General features: G+C 29.1%; 1 protein-coding gene across 1 annotated transcript; it reads left to right on the top strand.

Annotated features, from left to right (window-relative positions):
• Window positions 1–2895: 2895 nt before the first annotated feature.
• LOC147805177 (uncharacterized) lies at window positions 2896–11085 on the top strand. The gene is made up of 2 exons (XM_087152518.1): window positions 2896–7999; window positions 9095–11085. Exons 1-2 carry the CDS (start codon window positions 7907–7909, stop codon window positions 9554–9556), a joined length of 555 nt encoding a protein of 184 aa, XP_087008644.1. The 5' UTR covers window positions 2896–7906; the 3' UTR covers window positions 9557–11085.
• The last annotated feature ends 6123 nt before the right edge of the window (window positions 11086–17208 follow it).

Genomic DNA, 17208 nt, shown 5'->3' on the forward strand with positions numbered 1-17208 from the left:
GCCTTGATCTTTTGTTTTCAATATATATATATATATATATATATATATATATATATATATATATATATATATATATATATATATATATATATATATAAGTTCAAAATGAAGAATAAAACAAAGAAAAATTAAAGACATATGAAAAAAAGGGGGTGGGAAATAATAAGTAAAAAAAACAACAAACATTTTATTTAGAAAAAAAAAAAAAAAAAAAGTGAAATGTTAATTAAAAAAGCCGGGAAAAAAAAGATATAATCTTTTCTTCAGCCCACACGATTATATCCGCAAAACAGAGTGCTTTCTGATATTGTATCAATAAAGCCAAAGCAAAATATATTAATACAATAGAGTGAGGAGCACTCAAAAATTTTTTTTATAAAATAACTACAAAAAATAGATCAAAAAGTAAATATAACATGTAAAAACAGATAATAAAATAAAATAAAAAGAAAAAATAAAATAAAAAGAAAAAACATTAAAAAGGGGGGACTATAAAGCGAGTAGCAAAATCATAACAACTTACATGGACAGTTATTTTTCAAGAATGATTTAAAAATGTTTTCGCAGAAAGATTGCCAGATTACAAAATATGAAAACAAAAGCGCAAATCGAGTGTAACAAAAGGGTTCTAAAGTGTCGTTCTTACTGCACTGCTGAAGTGATTTGTTATTCTGAGTTTTGATTTGTTAGTTACCAAGGATGGGCCCGAAATGGATGTGCACAAGGTAATATTATACTGGATAATTTTAAAAATTGATCATAAATAGTTTTAGAAGATAGATGTTTATTTAAGAAAAAATATAAAATAGAAAAGAGAAACATAAATTGCCTGCTTTGCAAATAATTTTAGCCGCGGATTTGCACGATATGGATTAGCACATAGAAAAATTATTTAAATTATCAAAGAAAAAAATTTAATAGATAATTTTTAACACGGATTTGCCCGAAATGGATTTGCACATGGAAAAATTAACAAAGAAAAATTTTAGCAGATAATTTTAACCACGGATTTGCCCGAAATGGATTTGCACATGGAACAACTGTATAGATTAACAAGGGAAATTATTTAGCAAAGGAATTTTTAGTAAATAATTCTAACCACGGATTTGCCCGAAATGGATTTGCACATGGAAAGATTAACAAAGAAAAAATTTTAGTACATAATTATAGCCACAGATTTGTCCGAAATGGATTTGCACATGGAAAAATTACATAAATTAACAAAGAAATTATTTAGTAAATAATTTTGGCAATGAATTTTGGCCTGAAATGGATTTGCACATGGGAAAATCTTAAAAATTAACAAAAAAAATGTTTAGAAAATATATCCCCCAAAATATACGATTAATTCAATGATTTTATATAAAATTTTATTACATTAGTTGGGTATCCATTGTTTTTTATCAGATTTTGAAAGAGTTTATCGATTTGCATTTTGGATAAATAAATATTACTACATATTCTTTTAATTCTGTTCATTTCATTAAAAGTGGTATTTAAATAGATGCTCCTGGAAACATTAGAATTCCAAGTAACTAGTTTATTAATATTAAAATTAAAATCATTTCTTTTATCGTATAAATCAACAAAGCAGATATTTTCAACTTTCATAATACCCAAATCCAAAAAATTGAAATTAATATTATCATCATGATTACGAAGTAAGATTAATTCCTCAGGGTATATATCACTCAATAAAACAGTAAAATCTTGGAAATTAAAGATAATTAAGTCATCAATATATCTAAAAACAAATTTAATACTCAGAGTAAAATTTTTTTCATAATAATGTAAAAATAGGTTAGCTAAGAGAGATGAATAATTAGATCCCTGTGGTATTCCATTAATTTGAAGAAAGATATCCCTTCCATTGTAAAGATAATTACTAAAAAGACAAAAATTAATCAGAATTTCCCAATAATCAAAATCGCAACAAAGGATATTTTTAAAATCATGGTAATAATTCAAAAGGACATCTTTTAGTTTAGAAAGAGGAATGCTATTGAAAAGATCCTGGAAATCAAAAGTCGCAATAGAATTAATTTTATTATGTTTAATGAAATCTAAAATCGGTTGATTATTAGTGATTATCCAAGAGAAACCTTCTTTAGTAATATAGTTAATAATCTTATTTAAGTAGTTAGAGAAAATGGTGCCAGGTTTAGTTAAATAAGTATTAGACCCACATGTGATAGTTCTAAATTTTACTGGAATTTTATGAAATTTAGGACTGATAATTAAGTAAGGAAATTGTATATTGCTAATTTTAATTTTTAATCTCTTGTAAAAAGCTAAAATTTTTTTAATGGCAATATTATTATTGAAATTACTAAGTTCAAAATTTTTACTATTTTTTAATTCCGTATTTAAAAGTTCAGCATAGAATTTTTTACAGAATATAGCATAATTATTGTTAGCTTTGTCTATGGGAGTAATTACAAAATTTTTTTGAAGTTGCTTAATTGATTGAACAATATTAGAAAAATTTGTTGAATTGTTATTCTTATTTAAATTATCCTTATTATTGAAAATAAAGTTTTTAAAGTAATAATAAACTTCCCATTTCCATTCTGTTAGCATACCTAAAGGTAAAGAGAATCTATTTGATATCTTTAAACAAAAACTATTGAGATCATTAAGAAAGTATTTTAGAATCTTATTGATTGATATATGGTAAATGGGTCTAAATTTTGTGCCTTTTATCATTAAATTTCTAAGTTCCAAGTTTTCTATAATATTTAAATTACCAGTGATAATATGTTTATGATGTTTATCAACAAAATCAAAATATTTATTCTCCTCACAGTGACATTCATAATCGGATATATTAATACACCCTAAATTTTTGCTTATATCATTATAGTTAAAAATGGTTCTACCAAGTGATTTGTTATATTTAAAACTTTTAATAATGTTAAAATCTTTTAATGGAAATAAAGCTTTAAAATTTTCAAAAATGTTGTGAAATTTGATCTTATCGAAAATAGGATTTTGAAAGTTAATAACGAAATATAAATTATCTAAACTTTTCTTATTATTAGGCAAAATTTTGCTCATTTTGGCTTTTATAAGATCGAAACAAAGAATTTTGAAATGTAAATTAATGAAAGAAAAGTTAATAATAAGATCGTAGAACTTATATGTTTCATAATTCTTAAGGGAGAAGAAAAAATCTTTAATTGGTTTAATACTATATTGTTTATTAAAGTCTTTTTCCATATTAGAAAGAAATTTTATATTTAATTTGTCACTATTAAGAGAGTTTCTATTACTTCTTGAACCCCGTTTACCTCGATTTGTACGCTTATCTTTAATATGAAAAAGTGAATAAGTTGATGAGTTATTGTAGTTAATCTGTGTATGTTGGAAGGTATCGTTTAGCCCATACGGCAGAATTGTTTTGTATAGAAGCATGTAGTAATTTTCTTTCTGTAGTCTTAAATCTAAATCCTCTATAATATCTAAGATATTGATTTTGACTCTGTTAAATTTATGTACTCTAAAATGATTCAATTCCAGGTTATTGATAGCCTTATTACTGTTAATATCAGAACGGTGTTGATTAATTCGAATGTTAAGTGAGTTACTAGTTTGTCCAACATATTTCATATTACAGAAACTACAGGTTAACATATAAATAACATTTTTAATTTTACAAAAAGATTTGGAGCTAACGTTATAAGGAACAGTATGTTTTTTGTCAATATTAGGGCAAGTTTTGCATCTTTTATCATCACACGCTTTATAGGAAGGTAAAGTTTCGGGAATAGAATGCAATTCAAAAAATCGTTTGCTTTCGCTTTTGCTTTCAGAGTAGCAGGATGTCGATCCGAAGTTCCCCTCTGATTTAGGCTCTCCGTACCGGGTACAACATGAAGAATAATTTAAATATTGAACACATTTTTTACCAGGCGCTAAATTGTAATAATTGTTTAATTCCATAAAAATAGGCTCAAAGAGCAACATCCTAAACACACGTAACGTCCTAAAGACTGGAAATAAAAACGAAAACAGAAGGAGAATGAAAGAAAGTTAATAGTAGATAATATTAAGCGCTAAAGCTGCATTAAATATGATCACTATAATAAATATATATATATATATATAGTATATATATATATATAATATAATGCAAGATTACTTAACAAATCAAACGCGCTTCAGTACTGCAAAAAGAACGCGCCATAAAAGATCCCTCTATTTACGCTTATAATCTCTACTTGCGCTTCTGTTTTCCTATTTTGTAATCTGGCAATCTTATTACTAAAATATTTTGAACCATTCTTGAAAGACTCGAACATTTTCTGCTTTCCCCCTTCTACTTTTATCCCCCGTACAGGAGTTTTTTTGCGATCGAATTCTCTCTGTACAGATCACTTCATTATTCAAGGTCACGAGTGTTCGTATCTGTTGAACTAGTTGTTGAATTTCCCATGCAATTAAAATGTTCTCAGGAATTGAAGCTTCGACTAACGGATAAAGCATACATGCGCATTCTTTAGTAACACCTCAATTTTTTGAACAACGCAATTGAGCATCTAATTAATCTACTAAATTAATGAAATGCATATTTTGGGGTTGACTTAATATTACTTTTAATAATTCGAGTACATATAACTCGATTAACATTTTATCATCTGCGAAACGTGTTTTTAGATTTTTAATAACAGACTTATATTCACTTTCAGAAGCTTGAAACATAATCGAAAACTTTATCTTTTTCTGTCAGCATCAGGTATGAGAACTTCACGTCGTCTTCGAATTTGGAATCCTCATAAATTTTTTGGAAGCTTTATCAATTTCTGTTTCATCAGTTGGACACAAAGAAAGATATTTAATGACAATTTCGTCGTTTTAAATAATATCCGAGTCTTTTTCTTGTAGTTTAGCAAATGCCAGTGACGCCGTCAGCAGTGCAAGATTCCAAATCATTTATTGTTTTTGTGACAGAAGAAATTTTCTTTGGATTATATATTCACGATTGATTTTTCTTGGGCTTCAGATGTAGAGACACGAGAAGATTTTACGTAGGCTGTTGATTTATATGAATCAGTGCGAGCTTATTTTTAATACATTTTATAACAAACTTAATATAGAACGACGACAAACGCTGACGTGAAATCTATATATATAATTCTCTTACACGGCGACAAAAAAAAGCCTCATTACAACTCCCCGAATGGCAACGCTAGAAAATCGACCAATGATTGCCGCTAAAAATGTCACATGCCAAATCTAGTTGAGGTGGCTCAACATACAGCGCTTTTAAAAACGGAAACTGAAATAATCAGAGTGTAAAATATTATGTGCTTATGCGCATCGTATTTTTTGTTAAATAATTTATTTATTATATATCAGTTTGTAGATGGTAACGAGAAGAGTTTTGTGGTTGCTATGGTGACTAATTAGAATGTAACTTGTTTTTTTGAGTGAGTGTGAGATTTGTTTTTTGGAACTGCGATGCTGTAATTTTATTGTTTGGTTATCTTCTTTTTATATTAAACGTGATAGTAGTTTCCTTAATTATTTGATTCGAAGTCCTCTGAGTTTTATTTGCGGTCAGTTTATTTTGTATTTTTTGACAAGAGGGAGGATTCTCACCAAATGAGATTTCTTCCGAAATTCAATGTATTGTTTATGCAGGTTTTTCCATTGCAATTTACTTATTTCAATTTTTAATAGACTTAATTATAGCGAAATTTTGACCTATTTAAAGAGATATCAGTTTTAGAAATTTTATATTAAGATTTATACTATAGCACATTTCTAATAGGTTTAACGAATTACATGTTATTTATTTGAATTCAAATTTATTTTAATGATTTAGTATTTACTAAAAAGATGTTATTTTAAAAAAAAAAGTTGCTATATTTATTTGAATGATTGTTTTGAATTCTTAGAATTTTGTGCATTTGCAATGTACCTAAGTTAGTAGCGAGCAAAGCGAGCTTGGTTTACGAAGCAAACCATATAAGATTGCGTAGCAATTTTCGGGGGTTGGCGAGCAGGGGGAGCAGCCCACTAGTATTAAAAAAAACCTTTACTTCTTTCTAAAATGCGCCATCTAGTGAGAGATAAAAAATTATTACTTTAATGGAAGGAGATGCAACATCATGTACTTTGTTCTAACTGCATGAAAGAAACATTTACTTTATTTTAAAATACTGATTTAATTTTTTTTCCTTCCAAAACCTTCATAATTTGTAAAAATAGAATTAAAGTGTTTTGAAAAATTTATCAATTTTCATCTAGGATTGTTCTCAATGCAATCGAATTTTACGCATGCATTTAAAACGGTCAGATTTATCACAACTCGAGAAGGCAAGCAATTCGAGCGGGAGAGATTACTTCATCTGATACGTTGTTTTTAAAAATTTGCAAATGCCTGTAGATGAATCGTATGCAGTGACAATGGTAACTAAGTTTATTACTTGATTTTTTGAAACTGGTAGTACCTCTTAAAGCGGGTGGCACATAATGGGAGTGAGCTGGATGTTTAGATCTGGCTGATTATGACGTTTAGATCTGGTTGATTATGATGTTTAAGGCCTGTTTACACGGTCCAATTTCTTGTATCCGAGAAATTGGACGAATTTCTCTGTCCAAGAAGTTGGATGATTCGTTGACACTATCCAAGTTCTGGGATGTCACTGATTGGTCGGATTGAAAAAGTTGCGCATGCGCTTAAATAGCTCATGTTTTGGTTTTTATTTACAAGTTAAAGGTTTTGAAGCTGTTGAAATCGCTACCCCTAAATAATAAAGTTGTTATATTACTGTTATTCATTTTATGCAAAATGAGTGACGAGATCATTGCGCTTTCCGCTACAATTATGGCTGTTGCTGCAGCTTCAGCCATGAAAAAAAAGGACATAAAAAGATCTAAATAGTCTAGAGAGTGGTTATTGCGGAGAAATAAAATGGGTGCCTACCACTCTTTAATGGCTGAATTAAAACTAGAGGATCCGGGCGCCTTCAGAAATTTTGTCTGGATGGATGAAGACAGTTTTCTTTTCTTGTTGGAGAAGGTTTCCCCCCATGATTTCGAAGCAAAATACTGTCATGAGAGACAGCATGCCTGCTGCTGAGAGATTGGCAGTGACGCTTCGAAATTTAGCGTCAGGTAAGTATCGACAGAATTTTTTTATTAATAAGTTACGCACGTATTTGATTAATCCAATAAAAATTATTATGAATTCTGTTGAAATTAAGAATAGTTTATATTTTGTAGTTTATTCAACTATTTTAAAGCTTTGAGTGAAACTAAATCCCAGAAGATCAACTTAGCACCACAGGGGGAAATCTAGTTTTTTTTTAAATTTTTATAAGCTTAAAATCATGAAGGAAATTTTCAGTATCATGATTTGCTCTAGAAATAATGGAGATCTTTCTGTTTGATTATTCTTTCTGGATTTTTATTAAATAAAAGTATATATTCCCTATGAAATTCCATTTTCTAGTAGCTATCTGAATGTTTGAAACAAGATTCTGTTAATGAAAAGAAAAATCACTTAATTGTTTTCTTAATTTTCCAGTTAGTTAATGAATTGTTCATTGATTTAGCTTATTTTTTTTATTGATGTGTTGTATAACCTGAGATTTATGAGAAGCAAATGATATAATGTGTGAGAATATCCTCTTTTATTAAAGTTTGCTTGACTGTGCATGCAGGATTTCTATTTAATGAAATAAGGAAAGATTTATGTTAAGTGTGATTTAATTTCTTAGAATATAATGTAGTCTTGACATTTAAAAAATTCTGCTTATGAAAAAAAAGAGCCCTCAATTGTCTAGTTTGTAAGAGAACTACTCTATTCTATTTATATATTCTTTTCACACTATAGATACTGTTTATTTATTTTTTTTCACTCTATTATTTTTTCACAGGAGACTCCTATTCCTCCTTGATGTTTTTATTTCGAATAGATAAATCAACATTGTTACATTTTATTCCGGAGACATGTGAGGCAATTTATGCTGCATTACAGGATTACATTCAAGTGAGTGTAAACTGTTGTTATTTTATTTAAATGAATAATTAGTTTGATAACATATCACCGGACCTTGCTTGGGAATGTTTTCCAGACTGACACAAATAGCCCATTGTGCAATTCTATTGTCGATTACTCTGTACAACAGTAACTGACAGAAAGGTAATACTCTGAGGAGAAAAATAAAAAGTATATACCAGGATTTTTCAGCTAATTTGTGGAATTCTGCAAATAGTTCGTTTGTTCAATAGTTCTAAAAATCAAATATTGAGATGAAATTTACTCGATCTTTTGCTGATCTAGAAATTAAATTTTGCATCTTTCGCAGATTTGCAAAAGCAAAATGGAACTTAGATTCAATTAAAAGATATGACTTGCAAAATTTGAGTAACTTTTTGGCATGTTCTATTTGATCCATGGTGTTGAGTGTTTTTTCAATAGTTTATTGTCATATTTCTCTATATTTTTATCTGTTTGTTCATTTTTTTAATGTGCTATATTTTTTTATAGAATATAGCTGCAAACCATTTCTTTGCACGGGATTATTTAAAAATAAATAAAATAATCAAAGAATTAGTATTGAGAAACACTACAAAATCATGAAAATAAACTAAAAATCATATACCGACACAATTAAAGAACTTGGAAGAACCAGATAAGTGATATTTTTAGGGAAATTAATGAGAGTAACAAAAAATTGATTGAATAAATACGGGTATGTTTAATGTAACGGAACTGTTTTTGCTTTCACTTAAATTTTAACGGAACTAATTACATCAGTTTTCAGTATATCTGTATGTTTTTCAATTAATATATTTCGCCAATGATTTTCATCATTTTATTTATATTAAGATTTAAATATAAATAATATTAATAGATTTATTACCATATAATACAAGTTCCTCATTTGTGTTATGTTCTGCGTGTAAATTTTAGAATTATTTCTAAAAATTTGTTAATTTTGATCAAGAAAGCTTACAATATTACTTCCGAGAGATTTCGGATCCTCCTGAAGAGTGAACATCCTAATTACTGATAAAACTTAACGATATATTTATTTACTTTGCCTTATAGTATAACTTATATAAAGCTTTCATATTTTAGGTTCCATCAACTGAAGAAGAGTGGATTGCCATTGCAAAGGAATTCGAGGAAAAGTGGAATTTTCCAAATTGCTTTGGCTCCCTAGATGGAAAACATGTTCTGGTGCGCCATAAGCGGAAATATGGCTCCCAGCTTTTCAATTATAAGCTGTCCAACAGCATTGTACTATTTGCCCTAGTTGATGCGAATTGTAATTTTCTGTATGTAGATGTGGGCACAAATGGCAGGGTGGCAGATAGCACCATATTTTCCAAATCAACTTTATTTAGTGCTCTTGAAAATAGAGCACTTAGTGTGCCAGGCCCTACTAGGCTAGTGAATCAATTAAATGATAGCGAAACCCCATTTGTGATGGTCGCAGATGAGGCTTTCCCACTTAAATCTTACTTGATGAAGCCTTACCCAAAGCGGAATTTAACGCGAACAAAGAGGATATTCAGTTACCGTTTGAGTAGGGCTTGAAGGACTATCGAAAATGCATTTGGCATCTTATCAGCCAGATTCGAAGTCCTTCAACGAGTCAACCCTCTCGATATTAAAAAAGTTGAGAGTATCGTGCTGGCATGCTGTGCATTGCACAATTATTTAAGAAAAACATCTTCTGTCAGCAGGTACTCTCCGCCTAACTTTTTTAATCGAGAAAACACTCAGGAAGGAGCTATTAATCAGGCTCCCTGGTCTGATCATAGCTATGCTGGAATTAGAGGTGTCGCAAGGCAAAGTTCTTCCTTTTCATGCTCGAGAAGTAAGGGATGAACTTTGTTCTTACTTCAACAGTGTTGGCAAAGTGCCATGGCAAGACAGATTCATAGTTTAAAATCTTATTTATTTTTTATTCCAATTTTATGTAAGTTAAATTCAGTTTAATTAATCGATTCATATATTTTTATTTAAATTTATTTCTTAACTTAATTCTACATAAATTTCAATTATTTAAAACTTTAGGTAAATTATATTCTCTAATGCCAGCATAGCTATGTTCTAGTTTAAAAAATAAATTTTCTTTCCTTTTTTTAACAGTTAGGTATAAAGATTCTAAAAATAATTCTCAATTAATTCTTTTTTTAATTAATTTCTAGCATTATGAAATAAAAAGTAATACTGAAGCATTCTGAAAATAATTTTTAATGAAGTATGTTAATTTTTTTTTAAAATTGTTAATTCTGTATGTTAAGTTGTGTATCCTATCCAGCTTTAATTTTGTTCCTTGCCCCTTTTGTTCCGTTAAATTCCGCTTTCAACAGTTGAGCACACTATCATCTTTTGTTTAATTGCAAATGTATCACCAGTCTTTTAAAGTGTTTATTATTAAATGCTATTCATTTATTTTTATGATTTGCTTTTATTTAAATGGTTGATATATTTTCATTTTTTAGTATTGATGATCAATAAAGGCATTTGTTTGAGATTGTGCTCATGACAGATTAAATTCTGCTTTCAACAGCTAAGCACACTATCATCTTTTGTTTAATTGCAAATGTAGAACCAGTCTTTTTTAAATCTTTATATGTTTATTATTTCTTTTATCCTGAATTGCAATTATTTAAATGGTCGATGTTTTTTTTTTAAATATTGGCTTTTCGTATTCATCATTAATAGAGATATTTGTTTTTAATTTGTTGTCTGCAATACATTATTTTTCTGAAAATTAATGATATCCAACAACCAGGGCAATGCAAAATGTTGATATTGTATGATTTCTGGTTAAAATTATGAAAAAAAAACTGAATTTAAATAAATCGTTTAATCTTTTTTGAATTCCATAAGCGTATTAAAAATATAGTTGCTCTAACTCCAAAAAATAGGCAAAATGTAAATATAGTTGACACACTATGATCTTTTGTTTAATTGCAAATGTATCAACAGTATATTTTCAAGTGTTTATATTTATGTTTCTCATTTCTTTTACCCTGATTTGCAATTATTTAGATGTTAGATTTTTTTTAGTATAGTTTTTCTTATATTAATCATTAATAAAGGAATTTGTTTTAAATTTGCTGTCTGCAATACATTATTTTTCTGAAAATTAATGATATCCAACAACTGGTGCAATAAGAAATGTTGATACTGTATGATTTCTGGATAAAATGATGGGTAAAAAAAAACTGAATTTAAATTAATGATTTAATTACTTTTGAACTCCATAAGAGTATTAAAAATACGCGATTTGGCGACTGTCCGGCTCCTTTTTAGCTCCGCTGCGATGTAGGAGCCGAAACAGTCCAAATCGTCTTTTCTGGCAACATTGTTAATGGCTGCTGTTGCTGCAGCCATTAAATCTCCCTCCTGTGTGCACATTCTTTTTCGTTGCTGGGTTGGTGTGGTGCACGAGTTTAGATTGGTCTCCAAATAGGGATCTTCATCCGTGGAGTCATCTTCGAACGTTCGCTCGATTTCCTTCTGTTTTTGCTGTAAGGAAATAAAGCTTCATGTGACTTTTAAAGTAACTTATCAATGTGCTTCTACGGAAATTACTAATAGTGTTTTTAGGTTTAAAGGAGCAATAATTTAACTTAGAAGTAAATTTGTTAATAATGTTGATTTCACTTAAATTTAATAACTTTTGACTTATATAGGCTTCATTAATTAAAACTGAAATGTGTTTTTTCAGAGATAAGTACCTCCAAATTTTGCAATACAGAGTTAGAAGGTATCATTGGGTTTCGTGAAGAAAAATCCTTATAACAGATTCCCAACGAAATTTTTATATAATTGAAATCAGTAGGATTAATAACATTCTCACCCGAACATCATAACAAAACAACTTGCTTTCCTCATGGATGACTTTACAGTTTCAATTAAAAAATCAATAGTGAGAAATTATAGGACTAATAAGGATATTTTAGTAGTTTTTTTTCTTTAATTTCAACAGTTATGCTGTAATTAAGTAAAAAAATATATATATTACTTTCATAGTTTTAAACTAGAGATGTAAATCAAATATTTTATCGGGTTTCAAGCAATAACATAGTGCCTAATTTTAAAGTTAAAATCTTATTTTTATACGAACCTTTAAATTATTCCTTCTGTCACGAGGAACGGTACTTTGTTTCAGAAACATCAACTCTTTATAGTGCACACACTTTGGTTCAAAGACATCATCGAGACCTGTAATAAAATATAATAATCATCTCATCTGTATTTAAAATTATATGTGGCTTCAGAAACTCTTAGTTAATTAAGCTGTTAAAAATTAAACTTCAGCTGAGATTAATAGTAAATGGCACTAATTATTTTACTGAAATGAAGATTTGTTTACAATTATATTAATTCATAATTGTTCTCATTCCACCAACATATCTCTAATTTTAAGTAAAAATTCAAATAAATTCTTTTCATTTTATACATTTAACACAAATTTAGTTGGAGTTATAATTATTTGCTTTGTATTAACTTATGCTCTAACTTCAAACAATAGGCAAAAACAATATCAAATAATGTCAGTAATTCAAGATTAAATTTATGAGGCTGAAATATTAAAAAATTTCACCAAGAAAACAGTTTAACAACATTTATTTTTTAAATTAAATCTAAATTAATTATTTTAGTTTTATAAAATGAACAGAAACTGAGGCAAATATACATTGATGAAAGTATATAAATAAAAGTAATAAGTAATTGTTTTGAATTTACATATTTAGTTCAATAAAAGATGGAGAAACAGCAAATTGTACATCATGACAAACTTTTTTTAATTAGAATATAAACAATAACTTGTACCTGAAGAACAGTACAGTTTCGTATTATCCAGGGAAATAATTCATCAAAATTTCTTTAGTTTTATCAACAAAAAAACTTAAATTATATATTTTAATTGTATGGAACTTGGGTAGAAATATATTAAAGGTATTGATTATATTTCTGTTTAAAGAAAGCAAAAGAAAAGAATCGTTTGCTTTGAAATTACATATTTTGTTTACTTTATTTATAACTAGCCACCTAAGGCGGCCAGCTGTCCGCCACTCTGAAGGTTTTCACAAATAAAGTTTTTTAAAACATAGCAGGAAATCTGAAGATTAGTGGACAATTAAAGTGTTCCTGTCCAGCAATTTTGTCTTCATATCCAGTTCTGCTGCAGATGTGTTATAGCTCTTGAGGATGTTTGAAATTATATAGCTACAACGCTTAAGAAAAAAAAAACTAAAATGCTAAATACATGAAAAGAACACGAAAACGAATAAATTTTTTATGGTATCAATTTCTATTTCTATATAATTTTTTATGGTATCAAATTCTATTTCTATATCTGTTACGTCAAGCACTCAGGTATTATAATTTGATCTAGTTGTGCTTGTATAATTTTGATCTAGTTGCGCTTTCTACGTCATTTTGTTAACATCGTTTGGTTTGTTATTTCTAAGTTAACTTTCAAAAAATTGGCTGGCATCAGCATTTTTATTCTTTAAGTTGTTTATTTTTTCTTTTGGAATTCGTTCCTTTTTAGCGAAATGTTTTTCAACCTAATCGAATTCTTTGCCGTCTGTTCTCTGTATATATAAAGAAAATAAAGTAAATATTTTTAAAGTGTTGTGAAAAGAATTTTTAGTTGTACAAAGTACTACAATATCGCTATAAAAATTATCGTCTTCGCTTAAGAAAAAAAAAAAAATAGAGCGTGGAAAGAAGAAGAAAAACTTATTATAACAATTATGAACAGCGACAAATATATCAAAGCGAAGCGTTCTATTTACGTATCGAATATGTTGCCACATTTTTAATACAAAAGTTAAACTTTTCTCCACTTTAATAAATGTAAACTAATGCGAACTTTATAATTAAATTATTAATTCCTTCATATATTATTGGTTTAAGTTGTCGAAAATTAATATTTCAATTGTGAGGTTCGCATTAGCATACATTTATAAGAGTGGGGAAAAGTATATGCATTTTTTAATAGTTTTTTGAATATGGCTCTTTGAAGACGAAAAAGCAGACGAAAAGCATAGACTTACAAAATGACTGATAACTAAATAACTAATCAAAATTTTTGAAAAAGAAAAAAAATACTTCTTCATTATGTCAAAACACAATTATGGGCCGAGTTTCGTGCCCAGGCGAGGCTTCTGGGGCGATATATTGTGATTACAGACACACACACACACAGCCGCGTTTATTATTATGTATAGATGCTAAAACATCAAAAATAAAATATTTTAATAATGCTAAATTAAAGTTAGGTAATAATGTATATTATATTAATAACATATAAAAATATTTGGTTAAGTGCTGGAATTTTTTATGCAAATAGTAAATCTAAAAATAAAAATCATTTAAATCCCATGTTATTTGCATTAACAGATTGAAATAAAAAATTTTGAGAAAAAGAACAACTTATCAACGTTTTTTTTAAAGCTTTATATTTAAATTTAAGTAGATTGAAATAAAACTCTTATAGTGATAAATATTTTGTTTAATTCGCTAGCTTCATGAATGCTTCATTTAAATTTTCATAAATTCTTTAAAAAAATAAAGAAAATTATATTTATTTTATCAGCTCCACTTGTCCTCGATTCGATCACTTTTTTCTGATTATCCAAAAACTGCGTCCGCAGATTGTTTATCTTCTTTTTTACATTCTCAACATCTGTATCAAACAGCTTAGCTATATCATTCAGAGATTTCTCTCTGATGTAGCGATCGGAATATGATGGGATATTACTGTCCCACAATTCTGGTCTCTCCTTGTACTCAGCAATGAGTTTGCAGACAGCATTTTTATTCCATTCCATTCTATAAAAATAAGAAAGTACTTTCAATAATTTAATTTATAAATTAAAATATTTCCGAAAAAATTAGATTTTTAAAAGTTCATACTTACATGAAGGCAACAATCACAAAATTATATTCCACAGGATAAAAATTAACGAAAACGATCGGGAGAGATTAAAATAACAGAATATATGAAAACTGACAAGAAACAGTTATATATGCCCCCTTGTTGACGTCATTAAACCTAAGACGCTGATTGGTTGAGAGAGAAAATACTTGGGTGGAAAGTAGAGCATGCTCTACTATCGTCCAAGAAGTTGGACCAAGTTCTTGGATGCTTGTTTACACGATCCAAGCTCAAAGCAAAATAAGTTTCCATCAATATCAATCAATCTCTGTCCAAGAAATTGGATCGTCTAAACAGGCCTTTAGATCTGGTTGGGGGCAGTGGTTGTTGTTCATTTACGTCGCAAAAATATAAAAAAACAATGTAGATGAACAAAAATAAATAATTTTGAGATCTGTACTATGATATAATGATTTGATTTGTTCATTTACGCAGCACTAGAGCTGCACAATGGGCTATTGGCGACGGTCTGGGAAACATCCCTGAGGATGATCTGAAGACATGCCATCACAATTTTGATCTTCTGCAGAGGGGATGGCACGCCCACTTCGGTAGCCTAACGACCTGCATGTGAAGTCGAGCACTTTACGGTAGAACAGTTTAACGAGGACTATTACTGCACACCCTCGGTCCCTACGCAGACTGATCCAATTGGTCAACCACCCGTACACTGACTGCAGCCAGTGATGCTTGTCTTCGGTGATCTGTTGGGAACCGTGTCTTAACGATCAGTCCACTGCGGGTTTAGCTATAACGGAACAAATAATGATAAAAAAAAACTCACTGGATGAGATTTTGTTGCATCGGGTTGGTGGAAAATAATTTTCCACGGAAAAACTCACCAATGAGGTTCCCGTTCGTATGAGAAAAAAACGCAATCATTGTGATTGGCCCTCCATGGATATGCGCTTCCAGCATGCTTCTCCGCTCCTTAAAAGAATAGCCCGCCTAATTCAGCGTTCCAACTAGGCTCAAACAATTTCGATAGGGTTTAAGTCTGGGCTCGGTGCTGGCCAGATAGTTTACTTAACCGTAATTGGTAACTAGCCAACACTATAATTAGTATCATCGATCAAGGGTGACACAAGGGCAACCCGAAAACTGAGTGCTGTATGTTCAGCGTTCAACTTCCAATAAATTCTCTAGTTCTCACGTTTACGGGTATGCCGTCTCGAGCACTTTTCGACGATCATCTTTCATCTCTGAATCTCAGACCATTACCGATTTATTACATTTTTCTCAAATTCTGATAACTGTGTCTTACTTAGCATTCGACTCTCCATAATTTTAAAGACTAAATATTAAATAGTTACGTTTGCATTCTGTATCTCGCAGAAAAATAAATAATGACAATAAAAAAATTAATTTAATATTCCTTTATGTAACATTTATTCTTTTGTCGATTTCGTGCAATCACATGGCCATAAGTAGCAAATGAAAGAATTAAAAAAATAATAAAATTATATCCCTTACGAAATCAAAAATAAAATATTAACATTATAAAATATTCATTTTAAAGTGCACCAAAAATTATTCAATAGAAAATTGAAGCAAAAAAAAAAAAGAATTATTTTAGACGCCGAAAATTCTACCAACATTTTTTCTTTTATGTTTTTAATGGCGAAGTCAGGTTATTTTTATAACCTGACTTCGGTTATTTTTTAATTACTTATGTAATATAAATTTTTCAAAATCACTCACTTAGTTTCTACTTCGACGAAATTCTCATAAAAAGATTTGTAATAATATTTAAAAGTACAAGAAATTTTTTTAAAGAAAGGTTTGAATTACTTATAATTAAGGCCCGGATTTAGATGACATTTGCATTTTTGGACATTTTTTGTTCTTTAGAGCATTTTTTGAGATTTATAGGGCATTTTCTTTAAAATTTTGGGGCGTATTTTGCATTTTAAAGCTTTTTTTAAATTTTTTGTTAAATTTTTCTAATTTTCATTATTTTTTATTATTACACTGGCTTCCAAACAATGAAGAAAATTTCTAGGATATTAACAGGTGAAGCAACATCTTTTCAAATTTAAGAAGAATTGTCAGTAAGTGTGACCGTCCTTTTCAAGTACGCACCAATAACATCAGTAGACGTTGAAAGAAGCTTCTCCTGGTATAAAAATTTGCTTTCAGACAAGAGACGCTCGTTTACATTTCAAAATTTAAAAAAAAAAATTTATAATCCACTGTAATTCTGATATTTAGTAATATTATGAGATGGAAGTTGTCATATTCATTTAAGTTTCTATACAAAATGAAAATGTTTTGGAGT

The sequence above is a fragment of the Parasteatoda tepidariorum genome, chromosome 9 (genome assembly GCF_982258835.1).
Source record: "Parasteatoda tepidariorum strain Cologne lab strain chromosome 9, Ptep-v5.0, whole genome shotgun sequence".
NCBI classification, from domain to species: domain Eukaryota; kingdom Metazoa; phylum Arthropoda; class Arachnida; order Araneae; family Theridiidae; genus Parasteatoda; species Parasteatoda tepidariorum.